This window comes from Coregonus lavaretus, assembly GCF_964263955.1.
Source record: "Coregonus lavaretus genome assembly, chromosome: 1".
Lineage (NCBI taxonomy): Eukaryota > Metazoa > Chordata > Actinopteri > Salmoniformes > Salmonidae > Coregonus > Coregonus lavaretus.
The window spans coordinates 82110272-82126834 of NC_139988.1; the positions used below are offsets into that span (position 1 = coordinate 82110272).

Below are 16563 nucleotides of genomic sequence, written 5' to 3' on the forward strand. Positions count from 1 at the left end.
CAGGTACGTTACATTGGCAGGAATGCCTGTTTTGTCTGACATTTTGAAAATGTTCCTAAATAGTTTTTGCCACACTTAACATTGTATCACCTAATTTAATAACACTACACCTGATTTTGCATCCTCCAACTCTGGCTATGCTCAAACCCTACACCCCAACCCAAGCAGTCCGTTCTGCCACGATCAGCCCAGTCCAAGCTCTTCTCTGTCTATACTTTTTTCCCCCTTTCCTGCTCTGTCTCTGCTGATAGATACTTTATTGAGGGAAAATGTACTTACTATGACTGTGATATGTGGTTGTCCCACCGAGCTATCTTAAGATGAATGCACTAACTGTAAGTCGCTCTGGATAGCGTCTGCTAAATGACTAAAATGTCAAATGTAGACATATTAACATGATCCTTGGGATGTCCGAACTCTGACGTCGCCCCATTGAAGTTAAAATTTAAAACGGTTAAGGTATGGGTTAGGGTAGCAGTTAAGGTTAGGGTAGGGACGTCCCAAGGATCCCGGATAGCACTAACCATGAGTTAATGATGGGAAATGTGCAATGTTTTTGCAAAGTGATTGCCCACGCCGGACTAGTCACAACAAGGCTCCACATCATAATAATTACCTCAGAGGCACATGCAAAGTGTGTATCAACTTATGCTTCGGTCAATGCCGCCATCTACTGCATACATGAGGCTACTGCATTCAGCCAAGAACCAAGGCAGAGATGAGATCGCTGTTATACAAACAATGCAGAATAACGTGGTAGGCCTATGAGATTCGGTCCACGTCATAAGGCTTCTCTTCCCGTTTATCAGTAATCGGCACATGGTCAGTCCAAACATTTGAGGTGATCCCACACACTGCGTTTATTGGTCACAAAGGGGGGTTCCAATGTGCCCTGCGCCGTGGATGACGCACATGCAGGGTCCTCTGTATGCACAACCGTCCACTTTCACTGCTGTTCAAACGTTTTTATGTCCATGGTGTGGGTGTCTGGCAAATATGCTCTTTAGTATTATAATCGATATGTACAATGGCAAATATGCACAAGGTGAAATAATGGACACATCCACAATGCAATAAATTCGCATACAGTGATATGTCATCTGACCATGGATGGCCTCGTGCGGGCTCACGTGCGGAATAACAAGGCCGTGACTGAGTAATTGCTTCCAAATGAGGGGATCATCATTTTGTAGCAGATTATTTTGAATTGATTAAATGCATTATAAGTGGAAGCCACATTGATCAGTGAGACGATTTCAGGAATGTGTTCTCTTCTCACCCTTGATTGAAGATAATCCCCGATTAATTTAAAATGCGAATACACAGATTATTGGATTTGGTGACACCTCCATTCATTAGCATTTAATCCTGTGAGTCATTCAACAACCAACGCCCAACGGAGACTCCCCGTAACAACAAGTAAACCTCAGTTTTCATTTGCGTCATAGGTTTTGCGTATGCGTTGCTTTGAGGGCCAACTGGCCTCATACAGATAACGGACAACACACTAGAGAAAAAAACGAGGATAAACTGAGAAAAACGTTGGTCTTTTAGTTCATGATGTGATGACGTGCGTCATTGGTCTTTTTGTTAAGAATAACGGGTCTTTTTTTGTTGTTGCTATGAGTGAAAACTCAAATGTACACCATATAATATCTTCAGATTAAGGTAGCATTTGAGACATCAATAGGCCTAGTGATTTACGATAATGTCCTGTCTATCTAGTTTAGTTTAGTTTTCCATTTCGATTTGATTTGATAACAATTGAATAATGTATATGTTGTGCAGTGGAGTGAAGGGGAGAGAGGCTGGGTCAAACGAATAGGTCAGATGACCCTCTTATTTGGGCCTACCTGCCATTTGTAGGTCAAATGATTCATTGTTTGTCTGAGGGGGTGCTGCTTCAGTATTTAAATCCTCTATATGAATTCGTAGACCTTTAAATGGTCCAATCGCCCATCACCCTCAGGACAGGGGCGCTTGCTCCAATCAAAGGCGGTGATAGCCTAATCACTGACCCATAACCAGTCGGGCTCATTAGGCTATCGCTAGCATGATATTACAGGGTCTACTCACCTGGCTCGTCCTCACATTACCGCTAAGAACCGTGTCCATTTTCACTATCTCTTATGACGAAGAATCCAAAGAAACTGTTTGGAAAGACAACCGTTTGGATATAACAAAGTCGGCTAAGAAGATGGACGAATTGTTCAATCCGAAGGATTTGCCTGAGAGCTCTTCAGTGCCTCATAGAAAGGCACCTCAGTTTATGCTGGACTTGTTCAACGCAGTGGCAGACTCCAATGGAATCCCCAGGAACTCGGAGAAACTAGAGGGCAATGTGGTGCGGAGCTTCGAGGACAGAGGTGAGTTATCTCCAAGCGCGTAATTACGCACATACTTTTGTGACCAAGCATGTTTGAAAATAATATACAAAATATATAAAAAATCTTAAAGGGAAAACTTTCAGACGTTTTATTTAAACACAATTCTTCATATATTTACACAGGACATGCCGGTGGAAGGTTTCATTTCTTCAATTTGTCCTCATTTGCCAGAGATGAGAGAATGATCAAAGCAGAATTTCGCTGGTTCAGGCAAAAACAAAGACTTTTCCTTGGGCAGTCATATGGACCCTATTTCTACAAGGTTAGTTGGAAATACATACTTTTAAGTGTGTTGAAATAACTCGACATAATTATTGTACTGTTTAGCCTAATGCATGATTTGCGCGCGCAGGTGGACCTATATGAGGTGTTGGATAACAGAGTAAAACCTTGGAGAGGGAATCTAATCACGTCAAGACTTTTGCCTTTATACACTCAGGGATGGGAAGTCTTCAACGTCACACAAACAGTAAGCTCTATTCACGTTTTATCACAGCAGATCATATTTCAACATTACCCTTTCAATATTTTAATCGCATCATTTGTTTTCCCCAATGAAAGGTGTCCAAGTGGATTCGCAACAGCGAGGATAATAATGGTATTCTGGTTGTTATTACTCTGCCATCGGGGAAATGGATTGAGTCTGTCCTGCCGTCTTCAGAGAGACAGGGAGAATCACCTGCGGAGAACGCTTACCTGGTTATATTCTCAGACGACGGAAGAGGCTCCACCACTAATCGATCACTAAATCAAGGTAAACTAGCAGGGGCAGAATTTAAGTTTTTTATATTCAGACAGAATAACAGTGGAATCGTTGTGTGCAAGGCCTGCAGACCTTCAACCTCATAGTTGTAAAAAAAAAAGACATTGAGTGAACGCTTTTCAGAGTTTTATTTTTCTACTTTTCATGTAAAAACAGACCAAAAATTATGGATAAAAAAACTATGTTGATGAACATAGTTTCTGTTGCTTCTGATGAATAGTTATCCTTCTCCCCTCCTCGTCCTTAGACGTAGCCTGGGGTGCGAAAGTAATGACACCCTTGATAAAGATGAGCAAAAATGCCTGTATAAAATAAATATTTTCAAATACTGAGCTATTTGTATGTAAAAAAAACTATATACTAATACAATTGCTCAGAGAAAGAGGCCAATTTTTTTTTTCTCAAAGGGTAGGGGTCAAAATGATTGACACCCCTGTCTTTAATACCTTTCAATACCTCACATTGCGAGGCTAATGGTACTGAGCCTTTTATTTCTACAATGTTTTATGAGTTGGAGAAGACATTGGGAGGGATCTTAGACCATTCCTCCATACAGAATCCTTCCAGATCCTTGATATCCTTCGTCTGAGTTTGTGGACTGCCCTCTTCAATTCAAACCAAACGTTTTCAATTGGTTTCAAGTCCGGAGACTGAGATGGCCATTTCAAAATGTTGATTTTTGTGGCCAATTAACCCTTTCTTTGTGTATTTTGATGTGTGCCTGGGGTTATTGTCTTGCTGGAATATCCACTTGTGGCCAGGTTTCAGCCTCCTGACAGAGGCAAGTGGTTTGATTAGTGTTGGAATTATTTATTTTATACAGTAATATTTGCTAATCTTTATCAAGGTGTCAATAATTTCGGACCCCACTGTATGTCATCTGCTCATAGCTGGGCTGGACCTTCTTGGGCAGGGAGCCCGTTGCACGTGCGCTCGGGGTCTCAATCACCTCCATTATAATGGGGCGCCAAATGACCTCGTATGACTTTACGATCATGTTATCTTTTGTTGGTGTCTTTCATTTTCGTTCATATATTTTTTACAATCTTGTGTGCGGAATGTTTAAATCGAATAATGGGCCAACAGTATATGACTATTTGCAGGACTGAAAGAAACAAAATGGGATAATTAAACGTTGAAAATAAACGTTTATCTGATTGTAGGCTATACATTGGACTTTGTTCATCATAGAACATTTAGTACAAACATTTCTACAATCGTATTGCTAGGCCGTCAATTATCAAATTATATTACGAGAAAGGTGTAGGTTTGCAGTTGTATGCCTAACTGCCGATGATTATTGAAATACCGATATATTCCTTTCTCATTTAAATATTTGTAGGACATGTCGGCCAAGCCACAGCACATGGCAGTCCTGCGAAGGTACAGCCTCAAGACAGCCGGAGCAGGAGGAGGCGCGCAGCCCAAAGTTATCCCCGCAGCCGCCCCATGTCCTGCCAGCGTATCCCCCTCTTTGTGGACTTTGAGGAGATCGGCTGGGCAGGCTGGATCATCTCTCCACGGGGGTACAACGCTTACCACTGCAAGGGCTCCTGCCCGTTCCCACTCGGAGAGAGTCTCCGCGCCACGAATCATGCGACTGTGCAGTCCATCATGCATGCACTAAAGCTCTCCAACGACCTGGATACACCATGCTGCGTGCCTGACAAACTCCAGTCCATCAGCCTTCTCTATTTTGACGACGAGGAAAACGTGGTTCTGAAACAGTATGACGATATGGTGGCAGTCAGCTGTGGCTGTCATTGACTACAGTGTTATTGCCAGCTGCTCTCTGTGAACATTTTGAACGAGTTTCAGAAATCTTGACTGAATTAAAGTATGTCCAGTGATTCATGTATAAATTGACGTTATTTTTGAGAAATAAAAATCGGTCGTTGCAGTTGAACATGTTTATATTGATATTTGATTATGCTTTGAGGCGGGGCACTAGCATTAATGGAAGGCCCAGTGGCGCTGACCAAGGTGCTGAAATGAAGCGTCCGCGTGGTGCAATTTTATGAATAATAATAATAAGCCATTTAGCAGACGCTTTTATCCAAAGCGACTTACAGTCATGCGTGCATACATTTTTGTGTATGGGTGATCCCGGGGATCGAACCCACTACCTTGGCGTTACAAGCGCCGTGCTCTACCAGCTGAGCTACAGAGGACCACGAATAAAACGTAATGCTATGGTTAGAAATGCTGGCCTTACTAACAAGCGCATGGATTATCATACTATGTTAGTGTCATGGTTGTCAACAAGATGGGGTTGTTGTTGGTAAACTACAAGTTTTCAAGTTTCAAGTTTTATTGTCACGTGCACAAGTACAGTGAAAGGCCTTTCATGCTAGCTCTTTCCCAACAATGCAGTAATCAATTTCAGTAGTAAAAAATATTATATTATAAAATAAAGTAAAGTAGAACAAAAACACACAAGAAATAGAAATAAGAACACGTGAAAGTAAGTCAGCTGTATACAGGTTCAGTTCCAGGGTCAGTGCCAATACCATACAATGTGCAGGGTTACTGGAGTGGTAAGGGTAGATATACACTATATATACAAAAGTATGTGGACACCCCTTCAAGTTAGTGGATTCGGCTATTTCAGCCACACCCGTTGTCGACAGAAGTACAAAATCCGACCTCACTAATGCTCTTGCGACTGAATGGAAGCAAGTCCCCGCAGCAATGTTTCAACGTCTAGTGGAAAGCCTTCACAGAAGAGTGGAGGCTGTTATATCACCAACTCCATATTTATGCCCATGATTTTGGAATGAGATGTTCGACGACCAGGTGTCCACATACTTTTGGTCATGTAGTGTATATAGGGGTAAGGTGACTAGGCATCAGGAAATATGATAAACAGAGTAGCAGCGGCGTATATGATGATTGTCTGTGAGTGTGTGTGCTTGTGTGTAGAGTCAGTATGAATGTGTGTGCATGTTGTGTGTGAGCAAATGAAGTGTGTGTGTGTTGGAGTGTGAATGCGTGGGAGTTAGTGTGTAGGGTGTAGAGTCAGTACAAAAATAAAATAAAAGGGTTAATGCAGATAGTCCGTGTAGCCATTTTGTTAGCTATTTAGCAGTCTTATGGCTTGGGGATAGAGCCTTACGTTCAGGAGCCTGTTAGTGTCAGAATTGTTGCTCCGGTCCCGCTTGGTTGGCTGGAGTCTTTAACAATTTTCCGGGCCATCCTTTCACACAGCCTGATATAGAGGTCCTGGATGGCAGCGAGCTCAGCCTGAGTGATGTACTGGGCTGTCCGCACCACCCTCTGTAGCGCCATGCAATCGAGGGCAGTGCTGTTGCCATACCAAGCAGTGATGCAGCCAGTCAAGAAGCTCTCAATGGTTTTGAGGATTTGAGGGCCCATGCCAAATCTTTTCAACCTCCTGAGGGGAAAGAGGCACTGTCGCGCCTTCTTCACGACTGTGTTCGTGTGTGTTTACAATTTTAAGTCCTTAGAGATTTGGACACAGAGGAACTTGAAGCTCTTGACCCGCTCCTGACGATGTGTATGGGGGCGCGCTTGCCCCCTGTTTCCTGTAGTCTATCATCAGCTCTTTGGTCTTACTGACGTCGAGGGAGAGGTTCTTGTTCTGACACCACACTGCCAGTTCACTGACTTCCTCCCTGTAGGCTGTCTCATTGTCTCATCGTCGCCGGTGATCAGGCCTTCCACCGTTGTGTCGTCAGCAAACTTAATGATGATGTGGGGGTCGTGCGTTGCCACGCAGTCGTAGGTGAACAGGGAGTACAGGAGGGGTTGAGGGTCACCGTGGCGGAGGTGATGTTGCCTAACCTCACCACCTGGGGTCAGCTCGTCAGGAAGTCCAGGATCCAGTTGCAGAGGGAGGTTTTCAGTCCCAGAGTCACAAGCTTGGTGAAGAGTCAATGAACAGCATTCTTACATAGGTATTCCACTTATCTAGATGGGTGAGGGCAGTGTGGAGTGGAATTGATATTGCGTCGTCTATGGATCTGTTGTGGTGGTATGAAAATTGGAGTGGGTCTAGTGTGTCTGGGATGATGGAGTTAATGTGTGCCATAACTAGCCTTTCAAAGCACTTCATGATTACAGATGTGCGTGCTACAGGGCAGTAGTCATTGTGGCAGGTAGCCTTAGAGTTCTTGGGAACAGGAATGATGGTAGTCAGCTTGAGATGTGTGGAGATTACAGACTGGGACAAGGTGAGGTTGAAAATGGCGGTGAGTATGCCTGCCAGTTGTTCTGCGCATGCTCTGAGAATGCGCCCTGGAATACCGCCCGGCCCCGAAACCTTGAGTGTTGACCTGATTAAAAACCTTTCTCACGTCACCCTTGGAGAGTGATCACCCAGTCGTCTGGGTCAGCGGGGACCCTCATGCATGACTCAGTGTTGTTTTTGTTGAAGCGCGCATAAAATGCATTGAGTTCGTCTGGTAGAGAGGCATCATTGGGCAGATCACGGCTGGTTCTTCCTTTGTAATCCGTAATGGACTGTAGCCCCTACCACATGCGGCTGGCGTCAGAGCCTGTATAATAGGATTCCACCTTGTTCCTATATTGTCCTTTTGCTTGTTTGACGGCTCTGTGGAGGTCGTAGAGGGACGTCTTGTATCCTTGTATGCTTGCTTGTGGGTAGAGTAACAGTGGTCTAGGACTTTATCGTCCCTAGTGGGGAAGGAGATGTGTTGATGGAAGTAGGGCATAGGGCTGTTGTGGTTACCGTCACACTGGCAGTCATGAGTCATGACCGCAGTAAAATTCTACATGACCGTTGAGTCACGGTAATCTCCTCATATGCACTCTGGACATGCCTTAGTAGTAGCCTACCCAACTCGCTAGTCGCTAACGATCATCAGGTCACTAATGGCCTTGTACTCAGGGCTCTATTGTCCCTCTAACCACTCTGACATCAATGCAAATGCAATCGAAAATCACATCAAACACATCATCAAAACAGTATGTGCTTTTAAAACTCACCTCACGGTGATTGATCAATTTCAAGGAAGAAGTTCAAAAATAGGTTGAAACTGAGTGGAAAACATGGTCATTGTGGATGTTGTTTCAAAGACTAACAACAAAATGGAGAGTGCCTTCAAAGGTGATGATTAATTCAAAAGTTTATGCATAAGCATAGGACTATATATGAGCCCAAGCCCGAAAAAGAAAAACCCTGAATTTAAATAATGACTGTGCCATTATGTAATACATATTGCATATTACACATGGCAGAAAAACATTTAAAAAATACAGATTTAAGATCTTTGGAACATAATTGGTCTAGCCTATATTAAACAAATTCAGATGTAGCCTACAATTGTAGTGAATTTGTTTTAGATTTTGAATAGCCTAGTAATTATTTTAAAATATATATATACAGTACCAGTCAAAAATTTGGACACACCAACTCATTCAAGGGTTTTTCTTTATTTTTACTATTTTCTACATTGTAGAATAATAGTGAAGACATCAAAACTATGAAATAACACATATGGAATCATGTAGTAACCAAAAAAGTGTTAAACAAATCAAAATATATTTTATATTTGAGATTCTTCAAATAGCCACCCTTTGCCTTGATGACAGCTTTGCACATGCTTGGCATTCTCTCAACCAGCTTCACAGTCTTGAAGGAGTTCCCACATATGCTGAGCACTTGTTGGCTGCTTTTCCTTCACTCTGCGGTCCAACTCATCCCAAACCATCTCAATTGGGTTGAGGTTGGGGGATTGTGGAGGCCAGGTCATCTGATGCAGCACTCCATCACTCTCCTTCTTGGTAAAATAGCCCTTACACAGCCTGGAGGTGTGTTGGGTCATTGTCCTGTTGAAAAACAAACGATAGTCCCACTAAGCCTAAACCAGATGGGATGGCGTATCGCTGCAGAATGCTGTGGTAGCCATGCTGGTTAAGTGTGCCTTGAATTCTAAATAAATCACAGACAGTGTCACCAGCAAAGCACCCCCACACCATAACACCTCCTCCTTCATGCTTTACGGTGGGAAATACACATGCAGAGATCATCCATTCACCCACACCGCGTCTCCCAAAGACACGGCAGTTGGAACCAAAAATCTCAAATTCGGACTCCAGACCAAAGGACAACTTTCCGCCGGTCTAATGTCCATTGCTCGTGTTTCTTGGCCCAAGCAAGTCTCTTCTTATTATTGGTGTCCTTTAGTAGTGGCTTCTTTGCAGCAATTTGACCATGAAGGCCTGATTCACAGAGTCTCCTCTGAACAGTTGATGTTGAGATGTGTCTGTTACTTGAACTCTGTGAAGCATTTATTTTGGCTGCAATTTCTGAGGCTGGTAGCTCTAATGAACTTATCCTCTGCAGCAGAGGTAACTCTGGGTCTTCCATTCCTGTGGCGGTCCTCATGAGAGCCAGTTTCATCATAGCGCTTGATGGTTTTTGCGACTGCACTTGAAGAAATGTTCAAAGTTCTTGAAATGTTCTGTATTGACTGACCTTCTTGTCTTAAAGTAATGATGGACTGTTGTTTCTCTTTGCTTATTGGAGCTGTTCTTGCCATAATATGGACTTAGTTTTTTTACCAAATAGGGCTATCTTCTGTATACCCCCCTACCTTGTCACAACACAACTGATTGGCTCAAACGCATTAAGAAGGAAAGAAATTCCATAAATTAACTTTTAAGAAGGCACACCTGTTAATTGAAACGCGTTCCAGGTGACTACCTCATGAAGCTGGTTGAGAGAATACCAAGAGTGTGTAAAGCTGACATCAAGGCAAAGGGTGGCTATGTAAAATATATTTGGATTTGTTTAATAATAATAATAATAATAATAATAATAATATGCCATTTCACAGACGCTTTTTCCAAAGCGACTTACAGTCATGCGTGCATACATTTTTTTTGTGTATGGGTGGTCCCGGGGATCGAACCCACTACCTTGGCGTTACAAGCGCCGTGCTCTACCAGCTGAGCTACAGAGGACACTTTTTTTGGTTACTACATGATTCCATATGTGTTATTTCATAGTTTTGATGTCTTCACTATTATTATACAATGTAAAAAATAGTAATAATAAAGAAAAACACTTGATTGAGTAGGTGTGTCCAAACTTTTGACTAGTAGTGTATGTAAATGTAATATTTCAGTTTTTTATTTTTATACATTTGCAAAAATTTATAAAAACCTGTTTTTGCTTTGTCATTATGGTGTATTGTGTGTAGATTGATGAGGAACAAAAGCAATTTAATCAATTTTAGAATAAGGCAGTAACATAACAAAATGTGGAAAAAGTCTAGGGGTCTGAATACTTTCTGAATGCACTGTAATATAAAATAATGGCACGGGACTTATAGGCATATCTTGTTTGATAAATGAACAAGCATACAGCCTTTGGCATGGTGCATAGCCAGATAACATATATTAGGCCGGCTCATATTCTATTCTTATGAAATACATTTTCTTCCTATGTTTCTTTAGACCTGCCTAAAATAAATAATGAATTTATTGTGATGGTGTATATTCAATTGATTTATTAGACTTTTCTAATTGTAGATGTTCCAAAAGGTGGGCATCAGAGGCTTGTATGAGTGGAGCCTGGAGATACTAAACATGTTTATGTTAATTAATGGTAAATTACAGTGAGACCGGCAGACTTTTGCATGACAATAACGGGCTGACGAAATGTCATGACCACCACAGCCCTAGTTGGGCATCACTTGTCTTAATTAAAATCACAGACAACCAGAAAAGCAGCCTCTGGGTGCATGGTTTCCTGCTTGTTTATAGTCTTGTGCAGTTCGTTAAGTGCCAGCTTGTTGTTTCTCTTGTCTTGAGGTGGCATATATACAGCAGTAACGATAACAGCTGAAAACTCTCTCAGGAGGTAGAAGGGTAGGCATTTGACCATCAGGTATTCCAAGACAGGAAAAGAATGGGTCGAGACTTCTAATGCACTAGAGTCAGCACACCATTTTGCTGATGATGAAGAGGCATACCCCTCCCCCTCTCCATTTCCCTGAATCCAATGTCCTGTCCACCTCTGTGAATGGAGAATCCATCAAGTTGGCTAGCCATGGGGGGGGGGGGGGGGTATCTTGTCCAAAAGCCATGTTTCAGAAAAGCAGATGTAGTGCATGATGAATTATGACTTTGCTAATGTTTTCAAGTGGAACCTGAGAGGATGTTTATTCAGTTTTAGAGGGAGCCGTTTTAGGGTGACACACCATAGAACAGAGGAAGTATGTTAGGTGTCCTCCTGGGATTGGTCTGTAGGGGAACACCCATATCAGATTACATAGCATATATACCACAGTTGGGACAAAAGAGGTCAGAATAATCATATTAGAGATGGGGCGATTATTCTCCGGGTATCTGCAGGTATCTGTAAATCGACGCTGTAACCCTTTGTTATGAATAAACCTTATGATGAAAATACAGTGTCAGCGGGTCCTCCTTGTCGCACAGCATAATTAGCAACGTTAACTCGACACTACAAAATGGCAGCGAGGATTTGGAAGGTATTGCGTTTTTCCTCAGCGTTTCATTCATGGGCGCCGAGCTGACTCTAGCTCCAGAGGCAGACAAGGGTGAGGTTGCTCTCAACTTTGGGCTCTGGTCAGTTCGTGTGTCTGTGTGTGTGCGTTGAGAGAATGCACCGTTAAAGAACTTGCGTGTGTGCGTTGCTGATGTGCTGTGAGATAGGAGTCCGTTCTAAATTTGTTTGCGCTGGTAAACAACGCAAAAAGGGGGGAGTGTCTATAGGGATATTTTGCTTGAATGAAGTTCAAGAAGAATAGATTGAGAGGAATAAGGCCTAGGAATATGTGTGTAACTTAGAACCGCTGTGAATCTACGGAAACCCTCTTAAGGAGGTGATCATTATGATGGGCCAAAAAATCCTATAACACGTTAGGTGGAGTAGGTGAGTCCAGGGGACTTGAGGCTGTGGTATATTTTGATTGTATGTTACCGCTCAGCTTGTGGTTGACGAATCATTTGCTTGATGTGACCGCTCATTAGATTTCCGGCGGGACCTCGTGGTAGCAGAAATTTAGAAACAAAGGAATTTTACGACACGGCGGAGGTAGAAATGCTAAATGCGGCATGCTAAATGCTTCATGCTACATGCTAACTTATACATGCTACATGCTAATTTGATGCGTGCCGTGCGCTGTATTTTTACCTTGGAGTTCCATTGGAATGGATCGAGCCTCCAGAACTGTGTTTAGTATAGCGTGGGATTGTGTCCTATGGGTTGTGAGCTCTGTTAAGTGTTATTGTTTGTCCATGAGGGGTAAAAGAGAGGAAATACAGCGGGACTGTTAACTTTCTGTTGCCTAGCGTGGAGAGAGCTGGGAGAGAGCTCCTTCCACTGTGAAATCGTAGTGATGTTTGAACTGCGCATGCGTGTGATTTTATGACTAGAGTGACGTAGGGGTAAATATGCCACTCCTCTGCTACACTGTGCTGCGGGGAGACGCAGACGAACGAAGGAACAAAGAGAAGGGAACATTTAGAGGCTAATAGTGTATTCTGGTTGTTACATCGGCGGCTGTTTGACGATGAAACTGTTTTCTTGAGACCTATTGAATTGATAAATGAGAGAGAGATGTTGACGGATTAAAAAAATAATAATAATAAAAAAAAAAATAACAAATGTTATTGAGCTATTTATACGATTCCTGAGTTAATTCTTAGCGCGAATGTGACTAGAGGAATATTGAATGGTTGAAATAACTCAGTGACTGCATGAACTACTAAATTCTTGTCTGTTTCTTTGTTATTCTGTGATATGAGAGACGATAAGAGGAACGAGAGGAGAGAGAGAGAGAGCGGAAGTGCTGACGTATACATCATGTGACAGGGTGTGATGTGACAGAGTCTGCTGCGACAGGATCAAGTAAAAAAAAAATCAAGGCTAGTATTGTTTTATTTACAAAGACCTTGCCTTCCCATAAAGGATATGTTGTGTGCCTAGCTTAATTGATGTTATGACAATTTGACAAGGACTTGGCAAAAGACTGATCAATTGATGAAAATAAAAATTGCATTTTGGAGTTTTTGTGCAGGAGTGGGTTTGATTAGAGTTGTGTGGGGGAATCAAGTACTGACATTATTCTGTAAAATTAGGATAATTGGGTGCTTATTAAGCAAGGGGTTTATGAGTACTGTAGTGTTGTAGGATTAGAAGTCTTTATTTTTTGATTGCTCTGAAGTTGACTACTTTCATTTAATTTCCTGATTGGATGTGGTAAGATTGCCACTAATCAATAATTTGGTAAAATAAAATAAAATGAACAGATAAATAAATTGATGAATAAATTAATTGATTAATTAATTAATTTGGGGAAGAAGAAAAAAACATAGAAAGAGAGAAAAAATAGGGAGGAAACTATAGGCTACATAGTCTAAAATAGAAATAATTTACAATAAAGGAATATAAAATAGTTGTTACAAGGGGGAAAAAGGACATGAGAACTATGAAAGTAATTACACCTGTTGATATAGTTGAAAATAGTAAACATTGCAATACCATTAACTAAAGGTTATCTGGAAAAGGGAATAAAAGTTGGCTTGACATTGAACAACCATAGCTAGTAGAGGGGATTTTAACCCTGACGTCATCAACATGATGAAAGTGATTGAATAATAGAGAGAGGAGAAGCAGAGACGACCAGAAAGATGAATCCAAAACTCCAGAAGTAAGAAAAAACCGAGATGTCTGGAAACTAAGAGAAGAAGGAGGTTCGGAAAGATGAAGACAAAGATGAAGACTTGGAGATTAAAGGTGCTTCATATTCAAGAGGATTTTATCCAACAATGATTAGCAAAGAAGAAATAGAAAGAGATATAGACTGAAGTGTATTATGCCTGGATAAGGGGAATAATTTAGAAGAGACAACGAGAACTGGAACAACAACTCAAGAAGCTGAAGATACAGAAGAAGAGAGAAAAAACTGCTGAGAAAAGGATCCCAAGAATTGGAGGAGAAGAATACATTGAGGAAAGGAAAGAGAGCAAAAGTAAGAAGATGATGGAAGGTGATCATTCGAGGACAGAACTTAGAATATAAGCTTTTGAAGAATACCGATATGTCAACAACAAGAAAGAACAGGACCAAGAAACTCTCAGAAAACTTGATGAAATACAACTGGGGGGAGAAGAAGAAGGAGAAGAAAAGCTTTGGTTATGAAGAATCAGTGTGCACCAAATCAACAATCACTGCCATAGCTTCAACTGAACAAGGTCAAATGCAATTGTATCAGCCACAACTAGTGGTAAAAGTTGTTTCATATCCATAGATCGTTTCTGGAAACACAAGAGGGAATTTCAGAGGAAGATACAGGAGCAAGTGAAGATCATCTGGAGGACAGGTGAACCCTTAAAGGAGCAAGGATTCTAGGAGTGCCTAGAAGATCCGAAGGGGGGTGTCAGCTGGTAGCACCAATTAGGGAAAAATATCCAACATTTCAAGTGAAAACAAAGGACTATGAGTAGTGATAGCAGATAGTGGAAAAGCTTTTATCTGTGTTCAGCCTGAAGAGGTTACACATCTCACTATGTAAAATTAACTAATTAGGATAGGGATTCGAGAGAGTAAAACAGCTGATTACTCTTAAGGAACCAATTGAGCTCTGCTATAAAAATCAAGAAAATTAAAATACCCATACTGGTATCAGAACATATACCTATTGCATTGTTGGGAAGAGAAGCATTGTGTAAGTTGAACTGTACAATAAGATGTACACCAGACGGCTGTCTGGTAGAAGATTTTAAAAGAGTAGGGTTTTTGGGAACCATATTTGCTTGAAAAGATTATATCATAGGAAGGAGCACAATCTGTTTGAAAAATAATGTTAAAAGGGTGACTGTTATTCTTGGTTACATTCCTACACCAAGAGATTTCAAACTAGGCTAAAAGATGCTCAATCGTTTGCCAAGTCTGTGTGTAAAGTAATGATAAGCAGGTGGGGACTTCCCGATCACATATTGAAAAATTAAAGGATTTTGTGGATAAATTAGTGAAAGGGTTTTTAAAAGTTAGGAGAAAAGTCAGATTAAAAAAAAAAAAAAGTTAGGAAAACTAGGGTTGAAGGAACTCTAGGACAGTTAGCTAAGCTTCAATGTTAGTAGTAAGAGAGAGAGAACAGTGAAAAAGGGAAATTTAGAGTTTAGTGAGAAGATAGATATGGTGGGAGTTTAGATCTGTTAGGAGCAGTTGCATTGAGAAAGTATGCGTTGCTGAATGATAAGAGAAGATTGAGGGTGATTGAGTATCTATATTTACAATTCCCAGCAGGAAGATCAAGGTAATTGTAAGTGTATTTTTTATAATGAAAAGTTTGAAAGTGAGGGATTAGAGTTAGGACTGAGAGTGAATGTAGTGACACTAGTGGTGATAGATGGAAATACAAGTAAAGAGTTCAAAGCTTTGGGGAAACTAGATGAAACAACAACAATGACATCAACACTTTAGTATAACAGTGAGAAGCAATTTAACTATTTCAACATTGACAGTTATTAAAGCTATAAATATATCACATTTGATTACAAGGGAGCCAATAGCTCCAGCACCAATTTTAGAGGAAAAGACTGTTATTAGGGTTAGGATGGGTGATACAGCTCATTTTCCTTGTAGTTGTGGAAACATTTGTTTAGGCCTAGGTTGAAGTGTTATTGGTTAAATGAATTAACCAAGGTGAATTTGTTAGATAGGAAGTAAAATCAGTTAACAGCGCTCCATGAAGCATTGGAGAGGAAACCAGTGAGGGCTAAAAGCTGTTTTTGTTCTAATAAAACATATGATGGATAGGAGTTATTTAGGGGTTTGTGTGGTGAGAGTATATATTCTTACCTATGGATGGATAGGATGTTGTTACATGTTGAAGTTGAAGCTTCCATATGAGATTTTAAAATTAAAATAGGGGAAGCAAAGGGAAAGAGATACATCTGATTCTGAAAGAGAGAAGTTTCATAGTCTGGGAAGCCTATCATTGGAGGATAAGTCTAAGAGAGAAGTGGGGATTTTTCCATGGTATGGTGTAAAATTGGGGAAGATAACATAGATAATATTAACTATAATTTGAAGGGTTTTGCAAATGAAACGATAAGAGGGTTTAACCTTCTGTGAAGACTCAAAGGAGTATTGATAGATAGATATCAATTTTGAATATCAGATAGATTTCAGAGGTTTCAATATTAGTGTGATTTTAGTATTTTGTTATGAATCAAAGGGGGGAATAGGATGTGATTCATTTAGATTCATTTTATGTATAATTTTTATAATTCTTAGTTGATATTGATGTTTTAATTTGAATGTGTTGTTTTGCAAAAGATACTGTTTGGTCTTTTCTTTTCTTCCAGAAGCATTTGGGGGAATATGTAGAGATTGAAATACTCAAACAAGGACAATATGAAGGGACAATTTGAAAGGAGAATATGAAGGGA

The 16563-nt window shown here is 40.8% G+C and overlaps 1 protein-coding gene across 1 annotated transcript; it reads left to right on the forward strand.

Annotated features, from left to right (window-relative positions):
* Positions 1-1959: 1959 nt before the first annotated feature.
* LOC311103981 (bone morphogenetic protein 2-like) lies at positions 1960-5056 on the forward strand. The gene is made up of 5 exons (XM_084145618.1): positions 1960-2366; positions 2510-2649; positions 2740-2856; positions 2949-3141; positions 4493-5056. The coding sequence occupies exons 1-5, from the start codon at positions 2054-2056 to the stop codon at positions 4915-4917; spliced, it is 1188 nt and encodes a 395-aa protein (XP_084001744.1). The 5' UTR covers positions 1960-2053; the 3' UTR covers positions 4918-5056.
* The last annotated feature ends 11507 nt before the right edge of the window (positions 5057-16563 follow it).

Bases quoted from the DNA above. Each gene is read 5' to 3' on its own strand.
- LOC311103981 (XM_084145618.1), top strand. From the start codon at position 2,054: ATGATATTACAGGGTCTACTCACCTGGCTCGTCCTCACATTACCGCTA. The intron at 2,367-2,509 runs GTGAGTTATCTC...ATATTTACACAG, and splicing joins GCGGAGCTTCGAGGACAGAG to GACATGCCGGTGGAAGGTTT. The intron at 2,650-2,739 runs GTTAGTTGGAAA...TTGCGCGCGCAG, and splicing joins ATGGACCCTATTTCTACAAG to GTGGACCTATATGAGGTGTT.